Here is a 23742-nt window from a genome sequence, read left to right on the forward strand (position 1 = left end):
AATTGGAGGAGGATCGTGTGATGCTGGAAGAATGAGCAAAATGCATTACAACGGGAGATGGCAAAATCGGGCATATGGAAGAGGGTGGACGAGCGGAAGCTCAAGAAGATGAAAATGGGAACACGGCTATGGAAGAAGACTAGCAGAAGAAAAACAGAGTGGATAAGCTGATGATTGCGGTGGATTGTGGATATATTGCCTTGTCTGTGTTTGGACATTGGACTACACATTTGACGTCGGATTTTTGACCATGACAAATCAAATATATTTTTTATGATAAATTATGTTTTTCAAGAATGACAAGGTTAGTTGACGAGCATGCGAAATCCGTCTCGGTTCATTTGTTTGTCAGAAAATTACCGTGCTTGCAAACAAAATTTGCTATCATCGAATCGATATAAATTGTCATGAAAAACATCAGATTCAACATGCCTAGAAATCTGATATTGGATTTTTAGTGTTTCCGATTATTACAGGACGTGGAATGGGTGCTGTGATTTCCAAGATATATTCACGCGGAAACAAGAAAGAATATGAAAAACTAAACAGGGACGGCGACCGAGGAGCGTGGGGCCCGCGCAGCCAGTGGCGCCTCCCGCCCATCCGCCACCGCTCGTCCGTCCGTCCGCCCGGTTCAAACCTCGTCCGCCCGAATTCTCCACCGCTCCGCTCCTCCCGTGGCACGCATATATATATACGCGCGCGCGCGCCTCGCCGTCCTCCCCGACACACGCACGCGCACGCCGACGACGCAGACTTGCGCCGCTCGCGCTCGATCGGAGAACCTCGACGTACGTACGTGCGTGTGCACCCGCAACATGGCCGCCGCCGCCGGGCACCGGACGCCGCCGCCGCCGCTGCTGCTGCTCCTCCTGCTCGCCGCCGTCGCGCTGCTCGCGGCGGTGGCCGCGGCGGACGACGCCAAGCCGACGATCCTGACCCCGGTGGCCAAGACCCCCGTGGGGTCCTTCGAGGGCGACAAGCCGGGGGACGACGCCATGGACGACGAGGACGCCGCGCCCGTCGGCTCCCCCATCGGCACCACCATGACCGAGCCCAAGCCGGAGGGGTCCACGCCCGGCGCCGCCGGGGGCGACGCGCCGGCGCCCAGCGCCGCCTCCTCCCTCACCACCCGCTTCGGCAGCGCCGTGGCCGTGGCCGCAGCAGCCGCCGGCGTCCTCGCCTTCTAATTAAGCTCCGTCCATGGAGATCAACTATTCCGGCGTGGCCAGCTGCATGCACGTGGGCGGGTCGCCGGCAATGGCGGATCCACGGCTCATCGCTCTTCCATCCTTTCTCTCTCTCCGTGTATATGTATCTAACCACGTACGCTGGCATGCACGACACTATTAAACTGCGATAGCATACAAGTAAATTAATGACCGTGGTGCGTGCAATATAGTATAGTTCTCCAATGAATTTTCCCATGCTAATCTCATTGTAAGTTCAGTGCAACTTTGTTTTTGTTTGCCTTCTCCAGTGGAGCAAATTAATTAAGTTTCGATTGTACAAGTATTGTATATATGATTAATCATCGTCGCTGATTTAGTACAAAGTTTCGGGGAGAGTATTACAGATTATTTCAAATTCAAGTGAATGCAGCCGCTAGATAGAGACTAGCAGAATGCCTGAATGTCTGATGTCCATATAAAGACTAGCAGAATGCTCATGTTATTTTTAACAATCGGGTCCAACACAAAAAACCCATCCCACGATGCATCTTGCCCTTTTCTGTTGGAACCTCCCCTTCCCGCTTGGTTCCCCGTTGTAGTGGGACATTTCTCACTGGAGTCAGTTCCTTTAAAACCAAATGACATCCACTTCATCTTCGTTGTGCATTGCAACAGGGATGGAATTTTTCATGTTTATAATATAATAGAGTGGGTTAACCTAACACATACTATTGACACAAAACAACAAAGTAACTATAGAAATTATTCTCAAAGGTCCATTCAACTTTGCAAATGCACAATGACGTCGGAGACGAGTGAAAATGCGAACATATTCCTAGTCATCAATATGCTCCAACTCCACCCCACGTACCATTCATTGCTAAAGGGATAATTGTCGTTCTTTTCTTTCTCGTCCTTCCCTGCATCTTCTAATTCTAGCCTCTTCGCCAACCAGCAGCACGTCAACATTAGTGTGTTCGTCATCAACGCCTCATCATCTTCTCTCTCATTCCTTACTAGCTTTAGTTCTCATTCCTAATTGTTTTCTAGAATATTCTTTCTTTCTTTTTTTGTTTTATTTCTTAGAACACTCTTTCTTTCTCCAACACCATAGACCACGTGGTGGCTTTAGTTCTTTTTCCTTCTTATGCTTGGAACACCCCTCTTTTCTACAATAGCATGAACCACCTAACCAATGTTGTGTCATGTTGTCCTCGCCCACGAACGTTTCGACAACAGTCGACGTCTGTACATCATGTAGAGCATAGTAGCCATCCTTCATGGTGAACGCTAGATCGCCCATGTCGCGGGCTCATCGTGGCGTTGTCCATGTTGGCAAGCGATGCTCGGCTATGTCGCTGAGAGCCTGTTGATCGTACACCCATAAGAAAAAAAAGATATGTTATTTTTATTGTATTAGGAAACTGATTATTGCCAATTAATAGTAGATATAATAATAAATGGCATAGCGCGCTGGAGTAGTGATTTCGTATGCGGGATTATCTGGTTGTGTTTTGGAAAATTATCAAGAAATATCTTATGTCTATCTTTTAGGAAGGTGATCTCACATATATAATGCAATTTCCGAATTCTTAATTACATGTTATTTATGTAATTGAATTGAGTCAGCAACTGCCAAGGCAAGCACGAAACAAGATCCCCTCAATGGGCTTTGGTTTTTTTAACGGGAGGGATGAAAGTGCAACTAATCCCCGGGTGGTTTTGGTAATTCATAAGAACATATAGCTCATTGAACCAATATCCATTCAAGTTAAATATTTCAGAAAGTACAATGATTGGCATGGCATGGACTAGAGATGTGGACCCCCTCAAAATGCTAAGGACAAAGATTGACAAAGGCTCAAGACTCTTCATTTTCTTTTAGTGATCCAAGATCACATTGAGTCCATATGAAAGCCAATACTATTAAAAGGGGATAAGGTGTTGCTTAATGGTCTACTTGCTCAAAGTGCTTAGTGATATTGCTCCAAAACCCTCAACCACTTTCTCATTTCCACCTATGTCCAAAACCTAAAGTCAAACTCGGCCCCACCGATTTGATCTATCCAGCGCCACTGAGTTCATTTGACATGGCCATAGCCAGAAACCCTAATTAGTTCGGTCTCAACAATACGGCTCTCGATCTCACCGAGATGACTTTGCAAACTCTTTGTTTCCCTTCGCAACAATTCGGTCTCACCGAAATGAGCGATCGGTTCCACCAGATTCGCATTGCAAACTCTTTGTTTCCTTTTGGTAACGTTTCAGTCTCATCGACAGGAGCGATCGGTCCCACTAAGTTGATCTCATCGGTCCCAGCGAGATTCCTAACGTTCACATTTTGAACTAAATTGGTCTCACCGAGTTCTTCTATTCGGTCTAACCGAGTTGGGTAAGAAGTGTGTAACGGTTGGATTTTGTGTGGAGGATATATATACCCCCTCTACCCCCTTCTCCATTTGTGAGAGTCATCAGAACGTACCTACACTTCCACTACTCATTTTCTGATAGAGAACCACCTACTCATGTGTTGAGACCAAGACATTCCAATCCAACCACAAGAATCTTGATCTCTAGCCTTCCCCAAGTTGCTTTCCACTCAAATCATCTTTCCACCATAGCCAAATCTGTGAGAGAGAGTTGAGTGTTGGGGAGACTATCATTTGAAGCACAAGAGCAAGGAGTTCATCGTCAACACACCATCTATTACCTTTTGGAGAGTGGTGTCTCCTAGATTGGTTAGGTGTCACTTGGGAGCCTCCGTCAAGATTGTGGGGTTGAACCAAGGAGTTTGTAAGGGCAAGGAGATCGCCTACTTCGTGAAGATCTACCCAAGTGAGGCAAGTTGTCGTGGAATAGTCACGACAGATGTCCTCGTGAAAGGACTTAGTCGTGGAGCCAGCGCCTCTAGGTTAGCTTAAAGGGGTTGAACGGGACAAAGGACACATGAGTTTATACTGGTTCGGCCCCTTGCGGTGAAGGTAAAGGCCTAATCCAGTTTGAGGTGGTATTGCTTATGTCTCGATTACCAGGGAGCGAATCTGCTTGACCTAGCTTTCGATCTGTTATCTCTTACCCTGAACCGCCGCCAGGTCGTCACTCTATATACTCAGGTTGACGCCCAGCGGCTCACGGAGTCCCGGCTGGCTCATAGACAACGTGTCCGGCTCGGTGACTTCCTGTACATGCCTTACAATACAAGTCTTTATACATATGTCGGTTTAATCTACGGGCCTTAAGTCGCCCTTGGGCCTTGGGCCCTTATCTTGAACCGCCATCTTCGATATCCTTGTGGGCTTCATATGATAAATCGCCATTGGTATAACCCGGCCCCTCCTGGGCGGGTCATACCTAATAGTTATATCCCCAACATTAGGCCCTAGGTTGATTTGAACTTGTTCATGTCAACCTTCAACACTTAGGAAATAATCTTCCCTTCTTCACTTGCGCGATTCATAACCCGCCATGACGTCATCTCCTGGAATTGTGGTAACCCGCCATGACGTCACCTGTCATTAATTTGCACAATATCTGATATATCTCAATGGATCTATTGTCTTTAATAACTGTCCGGAGAATCAAGGCGCCCAAGCAGCTGGATAACCATGTTTTTGCCTCCTCGTTTTTTGCGCCCACTTGTTATCCTTCCTTATAAATAGGGTTGAACAGCCCTTTCTCATGCTCCCCTCTTTCCTTCGTCTTCCTCCTCTCGCGGCTCTCCTATTACTTGAGCTCCACCACCACCACCGCGAAGCTCGCCGTCTGCCTCGTCCTTGGCCGCTGCATCAACCTGATTCGGACCAGAGAACAGCGGCGCTCCATCGCAGTCTGATATGCATCCGTAGTGCTCACCCTCGTACGCTCCAGATCTGCACTAGGGTTTCTATAGTTCCTTGTGTTCTTCATGGTTCATCGTAGTTCTTCAACCCTAACACCTTTTGATCTAAAGATAGCCTAAAACTTGCGCGGTAGTAATTTTGCCCAGGTCTTCAATGCTAGCGGATCCTTTTCTCTTGAAAGAAGATCTCATCAGAGCCTGTGAACTCCCCTGCACTGTTTTTAGGTTTTGATTTATTTTCCTTTTTCACACAGCGCTAGATCCAAATTTATAATTGTAGTCTGTGAAACTTGTCTGTCTAGCACTTAGCAGATTTTTTTCTTCTTGCTAGATCCACCTGGCGGCTTATATCATCAACTGTAGTTAAATTTAATGCTCAACAGATTTCTCCCTTGATAGTCTTCAAACTGCGCATGGCGGCTTACATAACCCGTTGTAACTAATCATATACCATTAGGCCCCTTTTTAAGCCGCCACTCTGAATATGTGCTGCAGTACTTTTTCCTCCGGCTTAATTTGAACCGGCGAATTTGTTCTTTTTATTTTTTAGGCTTCCTTTTTCACAATGCCGCCCAAGACAAACACTTCCCGTAATTGGGTACGCTCCATCATCACGGAGAACACACTTCGGGACTTTGAAAAAACCGGCTATTTGCCAAAGAAATCTGTCATGCAGTATCGCGCCCCTAAACCGGAAGAAGAGAAACCTCAACCAAAGGAAGGCGGAGTCATTATTTTTACTGATCATATGAACCGGGGCTTCTCACCGCCCGGCTCTAAGTTCTTACGGGATGTCCTGCACTCTTTCAATCTTCATCCTCAAGACATCAGACCCAATTTTGTGTCAAACATATGTAATTTCCAAGTCTTTTGTGAGGTATACCTTCAAGAGGAGCCCAGTGTAGAGCTATTCAGAGAATACTTCTATTTAAACCGCCAAAATGAGTATTCCAATGGACCTAGTCTGGAACTTGGTGGAATCTCAATTCAGCGAAGGAGAGATGCCATCTTTCCTTATGCTCATCTGCCGAGTCATCCCAAGGATTGGAATCAAACATGGTTCTATTGCAAAGACACTTCTTCGGCTGACGAGAACCCACTGCCCGGCTTTCGCGCCCTGCGCCTGGACTCAAAACATATCCTCCCTGACAAGTTAACAGCAGCTGAACGAAAGAAACTCGCCCCCACCATTGCCAAAGTCAAAGCTCTGCTGGGAAACGGCCTAACCGGTATTGACTTAGTCCAGTGCTGGGTTGCATGGCGGGTTATTCCCTTGAGCCGCCACTCTGGCTTAATGTGTACCTACACGGGTGAGAAAAAAGATCCACTATGCCACAACTCCGTGGATTTAACTGATGATGCCATCAACGAGATGACAAAATCTCCTCTGCATGAAAGCCCGGCAGACTGCAGCAAGGTGGGCTTGAGCCCTTTCTGCAAATCTAACCCCGCACCAAAAGTAAGGCTTTGAATTACTGACTTTGCCTTCATCGTTAAGTACCTTGCTTGATTCAACTTTGATGTCTTTCACAGGCTGATGATGACTTCTTGAAGGAGTATGATCATGAAGCTGCTAAACGGGCAGGAAAGCCAAGAAAGCTGTCAAGAAAACAACCAAAAAGAAGGGGAAGAAACCCAGTGCTTCTGAGCTGCTTGAGCTGGACGATAGTTTTGAGCCGGAGGTAGCCCTTGACTCCCTTGGATCATTTTTTAACCATCTTATTGACATTGACTATCATCAGGATGACACGGGGACCAGTCAAGCACTTGAAGAAGAGGTAACTATCATTTCCTCCGACTCCGAGCCCTTGCCAAGACAGAAAATTCGAAGAGTAACCCAGAAAGTAAGCTTTTCACACCCCTTAGCTCATCTGGATCCTCACTTTCTTTTGAAGCAACAACATCACGAGAGCCGGCGTCAGACTCAGACTAGCAGGGATGAAGAATTGTCCTCCGGCTTACCAAACACTCTGAGGAAGCATCGAAACGAGGTCACTTCTTATTTCAGCTCTTTTATCCTCTGGTGGGTCTCATCCGCCAACCACTTAACTCTTCCAACTCAAATTATTAGGAAACATCTCATTCCTCTTCTGGCGACTCATCTCAATCTCATTTGCCGGCTTTCAAGACTGCCCCCGGGTAATAACAATTACTTATTTGCTCATTTATACTCCTTGATACTTATACTGACCTCTCATGACTCATACAGTGGAAAAGCCAAACCCAGCAAGAAAGCAAGGGTGAATAAGCCGGTTGAAGACCCCGAAAGTTAGCGAGCTGGAGCCACAAACGGCGGCACCTGAAGACGATGTTCCTCCACCACCAGAAATCCCCGGCTCTTCTAATTTCCAAGCAAATGATGACACTTTAAACACTGAAGCATCGAGCCCAGCTAAGACGGCTGACACTCAAGATGATGACGTGGTGATCACCAACACCGGCTTTAGAGAGTCGGGAAGGCCTACTGTCTTGGCCAAACATACTGCCAAGGAAGAGCACATTGAGCGGCGTAAAGTAAGATTTGATGTTGCTGACTACTCCCAATTAAGCATTGGTGAAATATACTTTGGCTATCTCAGCCAAGTGCATAGCATCTTTGAGCTTGAAATTGACATGGTGAAGTAAATGCACCAAAAAATTGAGGTGTGAGCTCTTCCTTTACTAAGTTATGCACCTCTTATCAGCCCCCAAGTCTACTATTTATGATGAATATGCTGTAGACTTTAGATCAACCATGGGCATAAATAATACCTCTTGATAGAATCCCTCAAAAATCCGACTTAAAGCATCTGGTTTAAAATAGATCCGTAGCCCCCAAGGGCCGGTTTAATCAACATGAATGAGCCGGTCCTTGATACTCTTGTATAGAAAGTAGTACTTACTTTTGCAATTCTCATGAGTTGGCTGTGGCCATTTGTAGCACAAACGGGTCATCATAAAGTTGTAACAGAACAAACTCTATGCATTAGCCCCCAAGTGCCAAGTACTCTTGCTCGCAAAGTGCTTGGGACTTATTCACATAAGCCGTCGCATGAATAATTCTTTCGGTAGACATTAGCCCCCAAGTGCCAAGTGTTGTTACTTGCAAAAGGCTTGGGACTTCATGTTTTTAGCTAAATTTGAATTATGACTGTGACCCAGTGTATGTACAGACCACCACTACTCAACTTCAATCAGAGCTGTTTGTCTTGAAGACTCGTCTGGAGTTGCAAGAATCTGAAACCCAAAAGGCGAACTCAAAGTTTGAATTCAGTGTGGTTGATCAGAAAAACTGAAGACCAGTTTTGAAGCCGATAAAAACGCATGGGCTGAAGAGAAGATTGCCTTGACACAATGGGCTGAAAATGTGGAGGCGACTCTTGAGGAGGTGACCACGGAATTTTCCGGCTTAAAACGCCATGTATCGCAGATGGTTTCAGCTATCTTTGGTAAGTCGCCTTATGATTGTCAAATTTGAATATCTTCCATGATGAGATGAACCTTATGTAGGTCCCAGGAGCACCAATCTCAACCAGGATATGCTTGTGAAGCTGAAGGCGGTTTATACACTAGTGGAGCAGCTTTATACCAGGGCTCAACGTGAATTGGCCCCACTCTCTCCATCTAACCAAGCCCCCACTCTCCTGGTTAACGTGTTGAGGAAGCTTGCCATTCTGCTTAAGAGGTTTAGTGAGATGAAGCGATCATCTGCAAGAGCCGGAGCTGTGATGGCCTTAAGCCAGGCCAAAGCTTGGCTGCCAGAGCTAGACCCGGCCGATATATCGACTGGGTACTCGAGCTTGAAACAAAACGACACCCCGTTTGACAAGAAAGACTTTGTCGCCCGCGTGAAGGACATACATCCCCTGGCTAGCCTGATTGCTAATGAAACAGACCTGTCCAGATATCAACCGGCTTATGACTTGGAAAATCAGAAGATGCCGACGCCGTCTTACAAAGTGCATGATTCGATACCCCCAATTTGCAAGCACACTTTCGCTCCTGAAGTTGACCTGGCCGAGCTCATTGATGATGAGGCTGAATTCCGAGATTTAAGTGGAATTGACTGGTCATCACCAACCTTCCAGGAAGTAGAACAGGACGAAGAAGCGGAGAGGGATATCCAGAAGCTTCAGGCCAGCAAAGTCAAGAGGAGTGAGCCGCTGGACGGTTTATATTTGCGATCTGCTGAAAAGATAGTTAATCATTTTGACTCCTTGAGTCATGTAATAGGGTAGTCATAACTTTGCTCTTTCGTGCCATCGTGCACGTTTATGTTGTGCTCAACTCTGTTAAGTCACCAGTTGATAATATCATTTTATACTTGTCATGATGTTAATTGGTGCGGATGAAAAAATTGATGTATCCTACACACAAGTAGATCACAAGAGCCCTTGGCGGTTCACCGCAGAGTGGGTCATAATATCTCACATATAACCACTGATGTTTAAAGTCATAGATAGGGCTGGTGTTAAATAGAACGTAAACATAATTATAATAACAATATCATACCTGTGATATTAAATTATAGTGTCGGCTTATAATATCTGTGCAGTAAGGGTGATAGCCCAATTTGTAGAAGCCAATACTACCAAGTATGTAACGTTGTCACATACTGGCGACTTATCATCCAAAGCCAGGCTGGGTTAATAGAGACCACATGTATGCTTCAGATATGAGCAAGAGAGTATCAAGAGAATGAAGGAAATATGCCCTAGAGGCAATAATAAAGTTATTGTTTATTTCCTCATATCATGATAAATGTTTATTATTCATGCTAGAATTGTATTAACCGGAAACATGATACACGTGTGAATACATAGACAAACATAAAGTCACTAGTATGCCTCTACTTGACTAGCTCATTAATCAAAGATGGTTATGTTTCCTAACTATAGACATGTGTTGTCATTTGATTAATGGGATCACATCATTAGGAGAATGATGTGATTGACATGACCCATTACGTTAGCCTAGCACTTGATCATTTAGTATGTTGCTATTGCTTTCTTCATGACTTATACAAAGTTTCTGCAACTATGAGATTGTGCAACTCCCGTTTACCGGAAGAACACTTTGTGTGCTACCAAACGTCACAACGTAACTGGGTGATTATAAAGGTGCTCTACAAGTGTTTCCGAAGGTACATGTTGGGTTGGCATAATTCGAGATTAGGTTTTGTCACTCCGACTGTCGGAGAGGTATCTCTGGGCCCTCTCGGTAATACTCATCACCTAAGCCTTGCAAGCATTATAACTAATGAGTTAGTTATAAGATGATGTGTTACAAAACGAGTAAAGAGACTTGCCGGTAACGAGATTGAACTAGGTATTGGATACCTACGATCAAATCTCGGGCAAGTAACATACCGATGACAAAGGGAACAACGTATGTTGTTATGCGGTTTGACCGATAAAGATCTTCGTAGAATATGTAGGAACCAATATGGGCATCCAGGTTCCGCTATTGGTTATTGACCGAGAATAGTTCTAGGTCATGTCTACATAGTTCTCGAACCCGTAGGGTCCGCACGCTTAACGTTACGATGACAGTTTTATTATGAGTTTATGAGTTTTGATGTACCGAAGTTTGTTCGGAGTCTCGGATGTGATCACGGACATGACGAGGAGTCTCGAAATGGTCGAGACATAAAGATTGATATATTGGACGACTATATTCGGACACCGGAAGTGTTCCGGGTGATTTCGGAGAAAACCTGAGTGCCGGAGGGTTACCGGAACCCCTCCCGGAGAGTTAATGGGCCACATGGGCCTTGGTGGGAAGAGAGAGGGGCGGCCAGGAAGGGCCGCGCGCCCCCTCTCCCTCTGGTCCAAATTGGACTAGGAAGGGGGGCGGCGCCCCCCTCTTTCCTTCCCCTCCTCTCCCCCTTCCTTCCCCTCCTAGTAGGAGTAGGAAAGGAGGAGTCCTACTCCTACTAGGAGGAGGACTCCTCCTCCTGGCGCGCCCAACAAGGGCCGACCGGCCTCCCCCCTCCCTCCTTTATATACGGGGGCAGGGGGCACCCCATAGACACACAAGTTGATCTACGGATCATTCCTTAGCCGTGTGCGGTGCCCCCCTCCACCATATTCCACCTCGGTCATATCGTCGCGGAGTTTAGGCGAAGCCCTGCGCCGGTAGAACATCATCATCATCACCACGCTGTCGTGCTGACGGAACTCATCCCCGAAGCTTTGCTGGATCGGAGCCCGGGGATCGTCATCGAGCTGAACGTGTGCTGAACTCGGAGGTGCCGTACGTTCGGTACTTGGATCGGTCGGATCGTGAAGACGTATGACTACATCAACCGCGTTGTGCTAATGCTTCCGCTTACGGTCTACGAGGGTACGTGGACAACACTCTCCCCTCTCGTTGCTATGCCATCACCATGATCTTGCGTGTGCGTAGGAATTTTTTTGAAATTACTACGTTCCCCAACAGTGGCATCCGAGCCAGGTTTTATGCGTTGATGTTATATGCACGAGTAGAACACAAGTGAGTTGTGGGCGATACAAGTCATACTGCTTACCAGCATGTCATACTTTGGTTCGGCAGTATTGTGAGATGAAGCGGCCCGGACCGACATTACGTGTACGCTTACGCGAGACTGGTTTCACCGTTACGAGCACTCGTGCTCAAAGGTGGCTGGCGGGTGTCTGTCTCTCTCACTTTAGCTGAATCGAGTGTGGCTACGCCCGGTCCTTGCGAAGGTTAAAACAGCACCAACTTGACAAACTATTGTTGTGGTTTTTATGCGTAGGTAAGAACGGTTCTTGCTAAAAGCCCGTAGCAGCCACGTAAAATTTGCAACAACAAAGTAGAGGACGTCTAACTTGTTTTTCCAGGGCATGTTGTGATGTGATATGGTCAAGACGTGATGCCATATTTTATTGTATGAGATGATCATGTTTTGTAACCGAAGTTATCGGCAACTGGCAGGAGCCATATGGTTGTCGCTTTATTGTATGAAATGCAAACGCCCTGTAATTGCTTTACTTTATCACTAAGCGGTAGCGATAGTCGTAGAAGCAATAGTTGGCGAGACGACAACGATGCTACGATGGAGATCAAGGAGTCGCGCCGGTGACGATGGTGATCATGACGGTGCTTTGAAGATGGAGATCACAAGCACAAGATGATGATGGCCATATCATATCACTTATATTGATTGCATGTGATGTTTATCCTTTATGCATCTTATCTTGCTTTGATTGACGGTAGCATTTTAAGATGATCTCTCACTAAAATTATCAAGAAGTTTTCTCCCTGAGTATGCACCGTTGCCAAAGTTCGTCGTGCCCAGACACCACGTGATGATCGGGTGTGATAAGCTCTACGTCCATCTACAATGGGTGCAAGCCAGTTTTGCACATGCAGAATACTCAGGTTAAACTTGACGAGCCTAGCATATGCAGATATGGCCTCGGAACACGGAGACCGAAAGGTCGAGCGTGAATCATATAGTAGATATGATCAACATAGTGATGTTCACCATTGAAAACTACTCCATCTCACGTGATGATCGGTTATGGTTTAGTTGATTTGGATCACGTGATCACTTAGATGACTAGAGAGATGTCTGTCTAAGTGGGAGTTCTTAAGTAATATGATTAATTGAACTTAAATTTATCATGAACTTAGTACCTGATAGTATTTCGCTTGTCTATGTTTGTTTGTAGATAGATGGCTCGTGCTGTTGTTCCGTTGAATTTTAATGCGTTCCTTGAGAAAGCGAAGTTGAAAGATAATGGTAGCAATTACACCGGACTGGGTCCGTAACCTGAGGATTATCCTCATTGCTGCACAGAAAAGTTACGTCCTGGAAGCACCGCTGGGTGCCAGGCCTGCTGCTGATGCAACTGATGACGTTAAGAACGTCTGGCAGAGCAAAGCTGATGACTACTCTATAGTTCAGTGTGCCATGATTTACGGCTTAGAACCGGGTCTTAAATGACGTTTTGAATGTCATGGAGCATATGAGATGTTCCAAGAGTTGAAGTTAATATTTCAAGCAAATGCCCGGATCGAGAGATATGAAGTCTCCAATAAGTTCTACAGCTGCAAGATGGAGGAGAATAGTTCTGTCAGTGAACATATACTCAAAATGTCTGGGTGTAATAATCAGTTGATTCAAGTGGGAGTTAATCTTCCGGATGATAGCGTCATTGACAGAATTCTCCAATCACTGCCACCAAGCTACAAGAGCTTTGTGATGAACTATAATATGCAAGGGATGAACAAGACTATTCCCGAGCTCTTCGCAATGCTAAAAGCTGCGGAGGTAGAAATCAAGAAGGAGCATCAAGTGTTGATGGTCAACAAGACCACTAGTTTCAAGAAAAAGGGCAAAGGGAAGAAGAAGGGGAACTTCAAGAAGAACAGCAAGCAAGTTGCTGCTCAAGAGAAGAAACCCAAGTCTGGACCTAAGCCTGAAACTGAGTGTTTCCACTGCAAGCAGACTGGTCACTGGAAGCGGAACTGCCCCAAGTATTTGGCGGATAAGAAGGATGGCAAAGTGAACAAAGGTATATGTGATATACATGTTATTGATGTGTACCTAACTAGAGCTCGTAGTAGCACCTGGGTATTTGATACTGGTTCTGTTGCTAATATTTGCAACTTGAAACAGGGACTACGGAATAAGCGAGCACTGGCCAAGGACGAGGTGACGATGCGCGTGGGAAACGGTTCCAAAGTCGATGTGATCGCGGTCGGCACGCTACCTCTACATCTACCTTCGGGATTAGTTTTAGACCTGAATAATTGTTATTCGGTGCCAGCGTTGAGCATGAACATTATATCTGGATCTTGCTTGATGTGAGACGGTTATTCATTTAAATCAGAGAATAATGGTTGTTCTATTTATATGAGTAATATCTTTTATGGTCATGCACCCTTGAAGAGTGGTCTATTTTTATTAAATCTTGATAGTAGTGATACACATAGTCATAGTGTTGAAACCAAAAGATGCAGGGTTAATAATGATAGTGCAACTTATTTGTGGCACTGCAGTTTGGGTCATATCGGTGTAAAGCGCATGAAGAAACTCCATACTGATGGACTTTTGGAATCACTTGATTATGAATCACTTGGAACTTGCGAACCGTGCCTTATGGGCAAGATGACTAAAACGCCGTTCTCCGGAACTATGGAGCGAGCAACTGATTTGTTGAAAATCATACATACTGATGTTTGTGGCCCAATGAATGTTGAGGCTCGCGGCGGGTATCGTTATTTTCTCACCTTCACATATGATTTGAGCAGATATGGGTATATCTAGTTGATGAAACACAAGTCTGAAATATTTGAAAGGTTTAAAGAATTTCAGAGTGAAGTAGAAAATCATCGTAACAAGAAAATAAAGTTTCTACGATCTGATCATGGAGGAGAGTATTTGAGTAATGAGTTTGGCCTACACTTGAAACAATGTGGAATAGTTTCGCAACTCACGCCACCTGGAACACCACAACGAAATGGTGTGTCCGAACGTCGTAATCGTACTTTACTTGATATGGTGCGATCTATGATGTCTCTTACTGATTTACCGCTATCGTTTTGGGGTTATGCTTTAGAGACGGCCGCATTCACGTTAAATAGGGCACCATCAAAATCCGTTGAAACGACGCCTTATGAACTGTGGTTTGGCAAGAAACCAAAGTTGTCGTTTCTTAAAGTTTGGGGCTGCGATGCTTATGTGAAGAAACTTCAACCAGATAAGCTCGAACCTAAATCGGAGAAATGTGTCTTCATAGGATACCCAAAAGAGACTATTGGGTACACCTTCTATCACAGATCCGAAGGCAAGACATTCATTGCTAAGAATGGTCCTTTCTAGAGAAGGAGTTTCTCTCGAAAGAAGTGAGTGGGAGGAAATTAGAACTTGATGAGATAACTGTATCTACTCCCTTATTGGAAAGTAGTTCATCACGAGAACCAGTTCCTGTGACAACTACACCAATTAGTGAGGAAGCTAATGATAATGATCATGAAACTTCAGATCAAGTTTCTACTGAACCTCGTAGGTCTACCAGAGTAAGATCCGCACCAGAGTGGTACGGTAATCCTATTCTGGAAGTCATGTTACTTGACCATGATGAACCTACGAACTATAAGGAAGCGATGATGAGCCCGGATTCCGCAAAATGGCTAGAAGCCATGAAATCTGAGATGGGATCCATGTATGAAAACAAAGTATGGACTTTGGTTGACTTGCCCGATGATCGGCAAGCCATTGAGAATAAATGGATCTTTAAGAAGAAGACTGACGCTGATGGTAATATAACTGTCTATAAAGCTCGACTTGTTGCAAAAGGTTTTCGACAAGTTCAAGGGGTTGACTATGATGAGACTTTCTCACCCATAGCGATGCTTAAGACCGTCCGAATCATGTTAGCTATTGCTGCATTTCATGATTATGAAATTTGGCAAATGGATGTCAAGACTGCATTCTTGAATGGATTTCTAGAAGAAGAGTTGTATATGATGCAGCCGGAAGGTTTTGTCGATCCAAAAGGTGCTGACAAAGTGTGCAAGCTCCAGCATTCCATTTATGGACTGGTGCAAGCATCTCGGAGTTGGAATAAACGCTTTGATAGTGTGATCAAAGCATATGGTTTTATACAGACTTTTGGAGAAGCATGTATTTACAAGAAAGTGAGTGGGAGCTCTGTAGCATTTCTAATTTTATATGTAGATGACATATTATTAATTGGAAATGATATAGAATTTCTGGATAGCATAAAAGGATACTTGAATAAAAGTTTTTCAATGAAAGACCTCGGTGAAGTTGCTTACATATTGGGCATCAAGATCTATAGAGATAGATCAAGACGCTTAATAGGACTTTCACAAAGCACATACCTTGACAAAATTTTGAAAAAGTTCAAAATGGATCAGGCAAAGAAAGGATTCTTGCCTGTGCTACAAGGTGTGAAGTTGAGTCAAACTCAATGCCCGACCACAGCAGAAGATAGAGAGAAAATGAAAAATGTTCCCTATGCTTCAGCCATAGGCTCTATCATGTATGCAATGCTGTGTACCAGACCTGACGTATGCTTAGCAATAAGCTTGGCAGGAAGGTACCAAAGTAATCCAGGAGTGGATCACTGGACAACGGTCAAGAACATCCTGAAATACCTGAAAAGGACTAAGGATATGTTTCTCGTATATGGAGGTGACAAAGAGCTAGTCGTAAATGGTTACGTCGATGCAAGCTTTGACACTGATCCAAACAATTCTAAATCGCAAACCGGATACGTGTTTTTATTAAACGGTGGAGCTGTAAGTTGGTGCAGTTCTAAACAAAGCGTCGTAGCGGGATCTACATGTGAAGCGGAGTACATAGCTGCTTCGGAAGCAGCAAATGAAGGAGTCTGGATGAAGGAGTTCATTTCCGATCTAGGTGTCATACCTAGTGCATCGGGACCAATGAAGATCTTCTGTGACAATACTGGTGCAATTGCCTTGGCAAAGGAATCCAGATTTCACAAGAGGACCAAGCACATCAAGAGACGGTTCAATTCCATTCGGGACCAAGTCCAAGTGGGAGACATAGAGATTTGCAAGATACATACGGATCTGAATGTTGCATACCCGTTGACTAAGCCTCTCTCACGAGCAAAACATGATCAGCACCAAGACTCCATGGGTGTTAGAATCATTACTATGTAATCTAGATTATTGACTCTAGTGCAAGTGGGAGACTGAAGGAAATATGCCCTAGAGGCAATAATAAAGTTATTATTTATTTCCTCATATCATGATAAATGTTTATTATTCATGCTAGAATTGTATTAACCGGAAACATGATACACGTGTGAATACATAGACAAACATAAAGTCACTAGTATGCCTCTACTTGACTAGCTCATTAATCAAAGATGGTTATGTTTCCTAACTATAGACATGTGTTGTCATTTGATTAATGGGATCACATCATTAGGAGAATGATGTGATTGACATGACCCATTCCGTTAGCCTAGCACTTGATCGTTTAGTATGTTGCTATTGCTTTCTTCATGACTTACACAAAGTTCCTGCAACTATGAGATTGTGCAACTCCCGTTTACCGGAAGAACACTTTGTGTGCTACCAAACGTCACAACGTAACTGGGTGATTATAAAGGTGCTCTACAGGTGTTTCCGAAGGTACATGTTGGGTTGGCATAATTCGAGATTAGGTTTTGTCACTCCGATTGTCGGAGAGGTATCTCTGGGCCCTCTCGGTAATACTCATCACCTAAGCCTTGCAAGCATTATAACTAATGAGTTAGTTATAAGATGATGTGTTACAGAACGAGTAAAGAGACTTTCCGGTAACGAGATTGAACTAGGTATTGGATACCGACGATCAAATCTCGGGCAAGTAACATACCGATGACAAAGGGAACAACGTATGTTGTTATGCGGTTTGACCGATAAAGATCTTCGTAGAATATGTAGGAACCAATATGGGCATCCAGGTTCCTCTATTGGTTATTGACCGAGAATAGTTCTAGGTCATGTCTACATAGTTCTCGAACCCGTAGGGTCCGCACGCTTAACGTTACGATGACAGTTTTATTATGAGTTTACAAGTTTTGATGTATCGAAGTTTGTTCGGAGTCTTGGATGTGATCACGGACATGACGAGGAGTCTCGAAATGGTCGAGACATAAAGATTGATATATTGGACGACTATATTCGGAGACCGGAAGTGTTCCAGGTGATTTCGGAGAAAACCGGAGTGCCGGAGGGTTACCGGAACCCCTGCCGGAGAGTTAATGGGCCACATGGGCCTTGGTGGGAAGAGAGAGGGGCTGCCAAGAAGGGCCGCGCGCCCCTCTCCCTCTAGTCCAAATTTGACTAGGAAGGGGGGGCGGCGCCCCCCTCTTTCCTTCCCCTCCTCTCCCCCTTCCTTCCCCTCCTAGTAGGAGTAGGAAAGGAGGAGTCCTACTCCTACTAGGAGGAGGAGGACTCCTCCTGGTGTGCCCAACAAGGGCCGGCCGGCCTCCCCCCTCCCTCCTTTATATACGGGGGCAGGGGGCACCCCATAGACACACAAGTTGATCTACGGATCGTTCCTTAGCCATGTGCGGTGCCCCCCTCCACCATATTCCACCTCGGTCATATCGTCGCGGAGTTTAGGCGAAGCCCTGCGCCGGTAGAACATCATCATCGTCACCACGCCGTCATGCTGACGGAACTCATCCCCGAAGCTTTGCTGGATCAGAGCCCGGGGATCGTCATCAAGCTGAACGTGTGCTGAACTCGGAGGTGCCGTACGTTCGGTACTTGGATCGGTCGGATCGTGAAGACGTACGACTACATCAACCGCGTTGTGCTAACGCTTCCGCTTATGGTCTACGAGGGTACGTGGACAACACTCTCCCTTCTCGTTGCTATGCCATCATCATGATCGTGCGTGTGCGTAGGAATTTTTTTGAAATTACTACGTTCCCCAACAGAGAAACCCAAAAAACTGTTTCAAAAAACTCAAACCAAAAAGAGAGAAAACACGGGGCTATGCTTCGAATACGAGCAGGAAGCCGGACCAAAAGGGTTAATGGATATGATTCGAATACGACCAGGAAGACCCCAAGTGGTTTGTGGCATTGCGCCAATCAAAGAGGTACCGACAGCTATGATTCGAATACGATCAGGAAGCCCCCAAGTGACCAAAGTATTTAATGGTTCGGATTCGAATACGATCAGTAAGCCGGAGCAAAAGGGGTTAAGCTATGATTCGAATACGATCAAGCCCCCAAATGATCAAAATGTTTAACGGCTATGATTCAAATACGATCAGGAAGCCGGACCAAAGGGGTTAACTGCTATGATTCGAATACGATCTGTGGCACCCCGGCTCAGAGAAAACAAGAACGCCCCGTATTCCAGCCCAGAGATCGAGGAGAAGTCTTCTGGAATATGGCACTGCTTAGCATAGAACAAACCAGCTTTCTATTATTACACGAATATGAATACAAGGTCTCCGATATTACAATGAATAACATCGGTACGGCGACACTACGCCATCCTCAGTTGCTCTATGCAAGCAGCAGAACAACACGATGCAGCGGAAGAACTCTAGCAGCAGAATAGCGACGACGGTGGTGAACTCCACTCTGCAGGATCTCTGGCTGGAACGCTTATCCTAGATTGCACGAACGGAAACCACGACAAGCAAGCAATCAAATCTGGCATGACCTGCAAACTGGCATGACACGCCAGGTCAGTACATTGAATGTACTTGCAAGCTCACAATAACTAGAAGCATTCAGGACAGACAACAGCATGGCAATTACAGGTTAAACAGGAATTATCATGATATCATCAGAACAATATAACATGAACATGATACAGCTAACACAACATGAACATATTAATCCAACAATAGTAGCATGCAACATGATGCCACTACATGCACCACTTATACCGCTCGGGTTACCTCGTAACCAACACATGCATCACTTACCAACCTCGGACATCACACGATCATCTCAGGATCAAATCAAGCTTGGTATAAACAATACCATAGAAATCATTAAATGACCACAAGGAGCTTGATCTTTACCCACGACTCTCGCACAACATCACGAATATACAACAACTCGGTATCCTCGATACCACCGTGATCCTTACAGCGATCACAACCATGACCAACACTTGGTCCGTGACCCTTACGGCGATCACAACCCGACCAATACATGGCCCGTGATCCTTACGGCAATCACAACCAACTTATCTCATTGTTATGAAGCACATTATTCTTATTACTATTGACTCATGGTGTGACCTACTTTCGACCTGGGCCCTTATCCACGGGTGTGGCTATCGATAGATTTAATATAAACTCTGCAGAGGTTAGTACACTGTACCCACACTACGAAACCCATGGCCTCGCACTCCCATTCGGGTGGACCAACGGCATTCCGACAAAACCGATCTATTGCCATGACACTCTCCCGGCCACTCTGACTCACTCCCCACTGGGCTAAGTCATGGGTGGCCCCGTGTCTACCTCCAGACACATCGACCACCGTCGTGGCCCGTCCCACACGGGGACACGGATCCAAAAGTTGAACCAACGGGCACACAAGGTTATGTCTGCTTACCAGGCCGGGGTACAGCACGCCCATAACCTTCCCTCGTTGGAGGCACCGGCGGGAGGCACGACAATAGACCCAGTTAGGACCGTCCCATACCGGTAAGCGTGGTTGCATTGGTCAGCATCGATTCAGCGGCACCATGACTCAGCCAACAGTTGTTCAAGTTCAATTTAATCCGGTTAAACTTGAATCCAAATATGCTGAGCCATGATAAAATAACATGATACCAATTACAATGCATGAACATGATATCAACATCATCATGAGGGTATCACATAACTATCCACCATATCAACAATAAATCATATCAACTGAGCATGGCATACTGACTAGCATGACCATCTCCAACATCAACATGTACTACTAGCAAGCATAAACATAGGAAAATAAATACTAGCAGGTACAACATGATAACAGAGTACAATACAACATAGCACAAAAGTGAACATGCAAATCTAAACATCACCGGGACAGCGATAACCATCTTTTCAACAAGCAAACATTTAGTAAAGATTCAAGTTGAAAACCATGGCTACTGCATGACTATCATGCAAGTGGGTATTGTGGCTTGCCTGGTGTGGAAGAAATCACTGGCAGAAAGTGTCAGAAGGTCGCGGAAAGAATCGCCGGAAATTGTTCTCTCTCGGAGGGGGCTGATTAAGGGCAAGGGCATAATGGTCATTTTCACAGTGTTAAACCATAGTAAAAGCATGACCAACAGAACGGGCTTCACGAAACGAAGAAGTGAGTGTTGGTTTCACCTTATTTGGAGCTACCGTTAAAAAGAGACGGGCGTTTAAAACTCAAGGACTATTCTGTAAAAATACTTCTACAAACAGGTCCCTGGCAGTTTTAAAAGGACACTTCTTTTCTGAAATACGCCTTCAAATCAGGAAAACGGCTTCAGGGTGGGGCACCTCCACTTATCCACGTGGCAAAGACTAGTCAAAGAGGCAGCAGCGGGGCCGGGCGGCAGGGTCGCTGCCAGGTGGGGTCGCGAGGCCTGCCTGGCCAGGTCAACGCCCCACCTGGCCATCTCCTTCTTCCTCTCGCCAGAAACAGGGGAGAGGCGAGGCCGTGCGGCGCCGGCGATGGCCTAGTCCGCTCCGGCCGTCCCCGGTGGAGCTGGGACCACCGGCGGCCGCGGAACGGAGTGCTGCTCCCTCCTGGAGCAGCAGCAGGCGCTGGGGAGGCCTGGAGTGACGGCGGCTGGCGGGGCCCGAGGGCAGTGCCGGCGGTTGACCTTGGGACATGCGGCTAGGGGCACTCCGGCGACGAGGGGAAGGATAAGGGAGGGTCACCAGAGCATGGGGAGGACGTGGCTGATGTCAGTGGGTGGACAAGGGGACCGGGGAGCTCGAATTTGAGCCGAGCTTCGCGGCGGCCATGGCGATGGTGAGGGGCACAGAGAGCTCGGGAGGCTCGGGGGATGGCTATATATAGCCGGGGCTAGAGGGAGCCGCGCTGGCGTTGTCGTGGACGCGTGGCCGGCGCCACAGACGCGTGCTCGCGTGCATGAGCTCGGGGAAGACGACGGCAAGGCACATGGCAAAGCTTCACGGGGAGGAGGAGGCCAAAGGAGCACGGGGAAGAAGGCGACGACGACGAACAAATCCAAACCGCCATTGTGCTCTCGTGGGCGTGCGGCGGTTTGCGTCGGTGAGCAAGATGCCGGAGGGGGAGAGGGGTCCAGGGGAATGGCAACAACGCGGGATACCTACTGGCATCATCACGAGTGCGAAGGTGACGAGAGAGGGAGGGGGTCCAGCACAAACAGTGCTCTAGACACACCACAGCGCACAGAGCGCGTGCACAGGCATGCCAGCATCGTAGTCACCACGTGAACATGGGCATTCAATGCTCTACAGCGCCCAAAACATTGTCTAGTGGTAAGTTCCTCCAGGGTAGGTCTCAACTACGGTAGTAACTTGGTTAAACAGTCTTTGGGTAAATAGTTAGTGAGCTCTGAAGTTTACTGCAGTAAACTTTACCAGCTCAATGTGATCAACAGGGATATGATATGGGCCAAATACGTTGTCTGGGGTGTTTAGGTATGGAGGGACTATGATCCTGGAGGTTTTGAGGGTAAATGGATCAAGATTTACTGCAGTTGCTTCACAACTGACCAAAATGGTCCAGAAACTAGATCATGATGGTACACTCACATGGAGTGTAAACTTGAGCTCAAATTGGGCAAAGCTTAGTCATTTGGTCATATTAATATGCTCACCAAGTATCATACCATTTGGCAAAGCCAAAATGGTACTTCCTTCACAAGCATCTCCTTTGGACAGAAACTTGCAAAAATTCTAGAGGGATAATGGCTTAATTAAATGATGCCAAATTGGGTGGAGAGATGTTTTAGGGGTATAAGAATGATCTGGTAATTTGTCAGGATTTTTGATGCAATATAAAATATACTTGCTTCACAACCTGAAAATAATGCCAGAATCAAAGATTGGATCATGTGCTCATATAGATGATTGGATGGGGCTGCAAATGGGTGGAATGGTTTAATATGAGCACATTAAGGAGTGTGAAAAAGTTCAACTCATTTGGATACTCCTAGATAGTACTTCCTTCACAAAGCTTTCTGTTTGTCAAAAACTGTAAAAACTCACTGAGGAAGATTGGATAGGCAAATAAATTTGAACTTGTGCATGAGGCAATTATTGGGACATATAAACATGCCCAAGGAGTTGGGGATCAATCAAGAAAATATAGGTGGCACTTCCTTCACAGAAAACCACACTGGACAGAAATCAAGAATAATTATTGGGGAATTATTTTTGAACATGGCAATGAAAAGTTTTGCCATATTTGATCAAGATATGACCCAAACAATTTATGAGAATTATTTGGGAATTTTTGGAGTGATGGAAATATAGGTTGCTTCACAACCTAGGGCAATTTGAGTTATTCCTTTAATAGAAAAGGAATATTCTCAGTAAAAAGAATATTGGGATTTGGGTTAGGATGGAAATGACAGGGTTTAGGGAAAGATTTGGAAATGACAAGCCACTCTAGAAGCAAAGAAGAGGTCATCTTCTTCAGTTTCCAGACTACAAAGCCACGGAAAAACAAAACTCAGGCAAAAACCTCGAAAAAACAAAAGAAAAAGAAAGGGCCAAAAATCAGGCTGTCACAAACCTTACCCCCTTAAAGAAATCTCTTCCTCGAGATTTGGTTGCTCAGGGAACTAGTATGAATATTCTGACTTAAGGAAAACCGTTTCCAACTCGGGTATCCTTTTTCCTTTATTGTTGTTCCCATTAATTTTTTATCTGACTAGCCCTGGGTGGTTTGATTCACTGTATCCACATTCTGACACATCTTACCTGGCTTGCTCATGTTCATATAGGCTCCAATTTCTTTTTAGATCTGCTGACTAGCTGAGTGTGATTTGATTATCATGACTGAAATATATGTCCGTCTCACAGATCCAAAAGTGATTTCTGCTGGGTGTGCCACCCGACACTGAAAACCTTTCATGTAATGAGGATCAGAATTTCTGATGAAAACTCAACTCTGACTCATTGCATTGGGTTTCTCCACTAAATGCAAGTCCTTTGGGGTTCCAAACAGTGAGTTAAAATATAATCGTTTCCTGACAGATTCTGACTCATCGCAGAAGTTTCTGAATCATCTTAACCGGTTCCACTATCGT

General features: G+C 45.5%; 1 protein-coding gene across 1 annotated transcript; it reads left to right on the forward strand.

The window, feature by feature from the left end:
• Positions 1–727: 727 nt before the first annotated feature.
• LOC123117717 (uncharacterized) lies at positions 728–1555 on the forward strand. Its single transcript, XM_044538413.1, has one exon. It carries the CDS (start codon positions 819–821, stop codon positions 1188–1190), a length of 372 nt encoding a protein of 123 aa, XP_044394348.1. The 5' UTR covers positions 728–818; the 3' UTR covers positions 1191–1555.
• The last annotated feature ends 22187 nt before the right edge of the window (positions 1556–23742 follow it).

Source organism: Triticum aestivum, chromosome 5B (genome assembly GCF_018294505.1).
Source record: "Triticum aestivum cultivar Chinese Spring chromosome 5B, IWGSC CS RefSeq v2.1, whole genome shotgun sequence".
NCBI classification, from domain to species: domain Eukaryota; kingdom Viridiplantae; phylum Streptophyta; class Magnoliopsida; order Poales; family Poaceae; genus Triticum; species Triticum aestivum.

Coding starts and splice junctions, on each gene's coding strand:
- LOC123117717 (XM_044538413.1), top strand. CDS start 819: ATGGCCGCCGCCGCCGGGCACCGGACGCCGCCGCCGCCGCTGCTGCTG.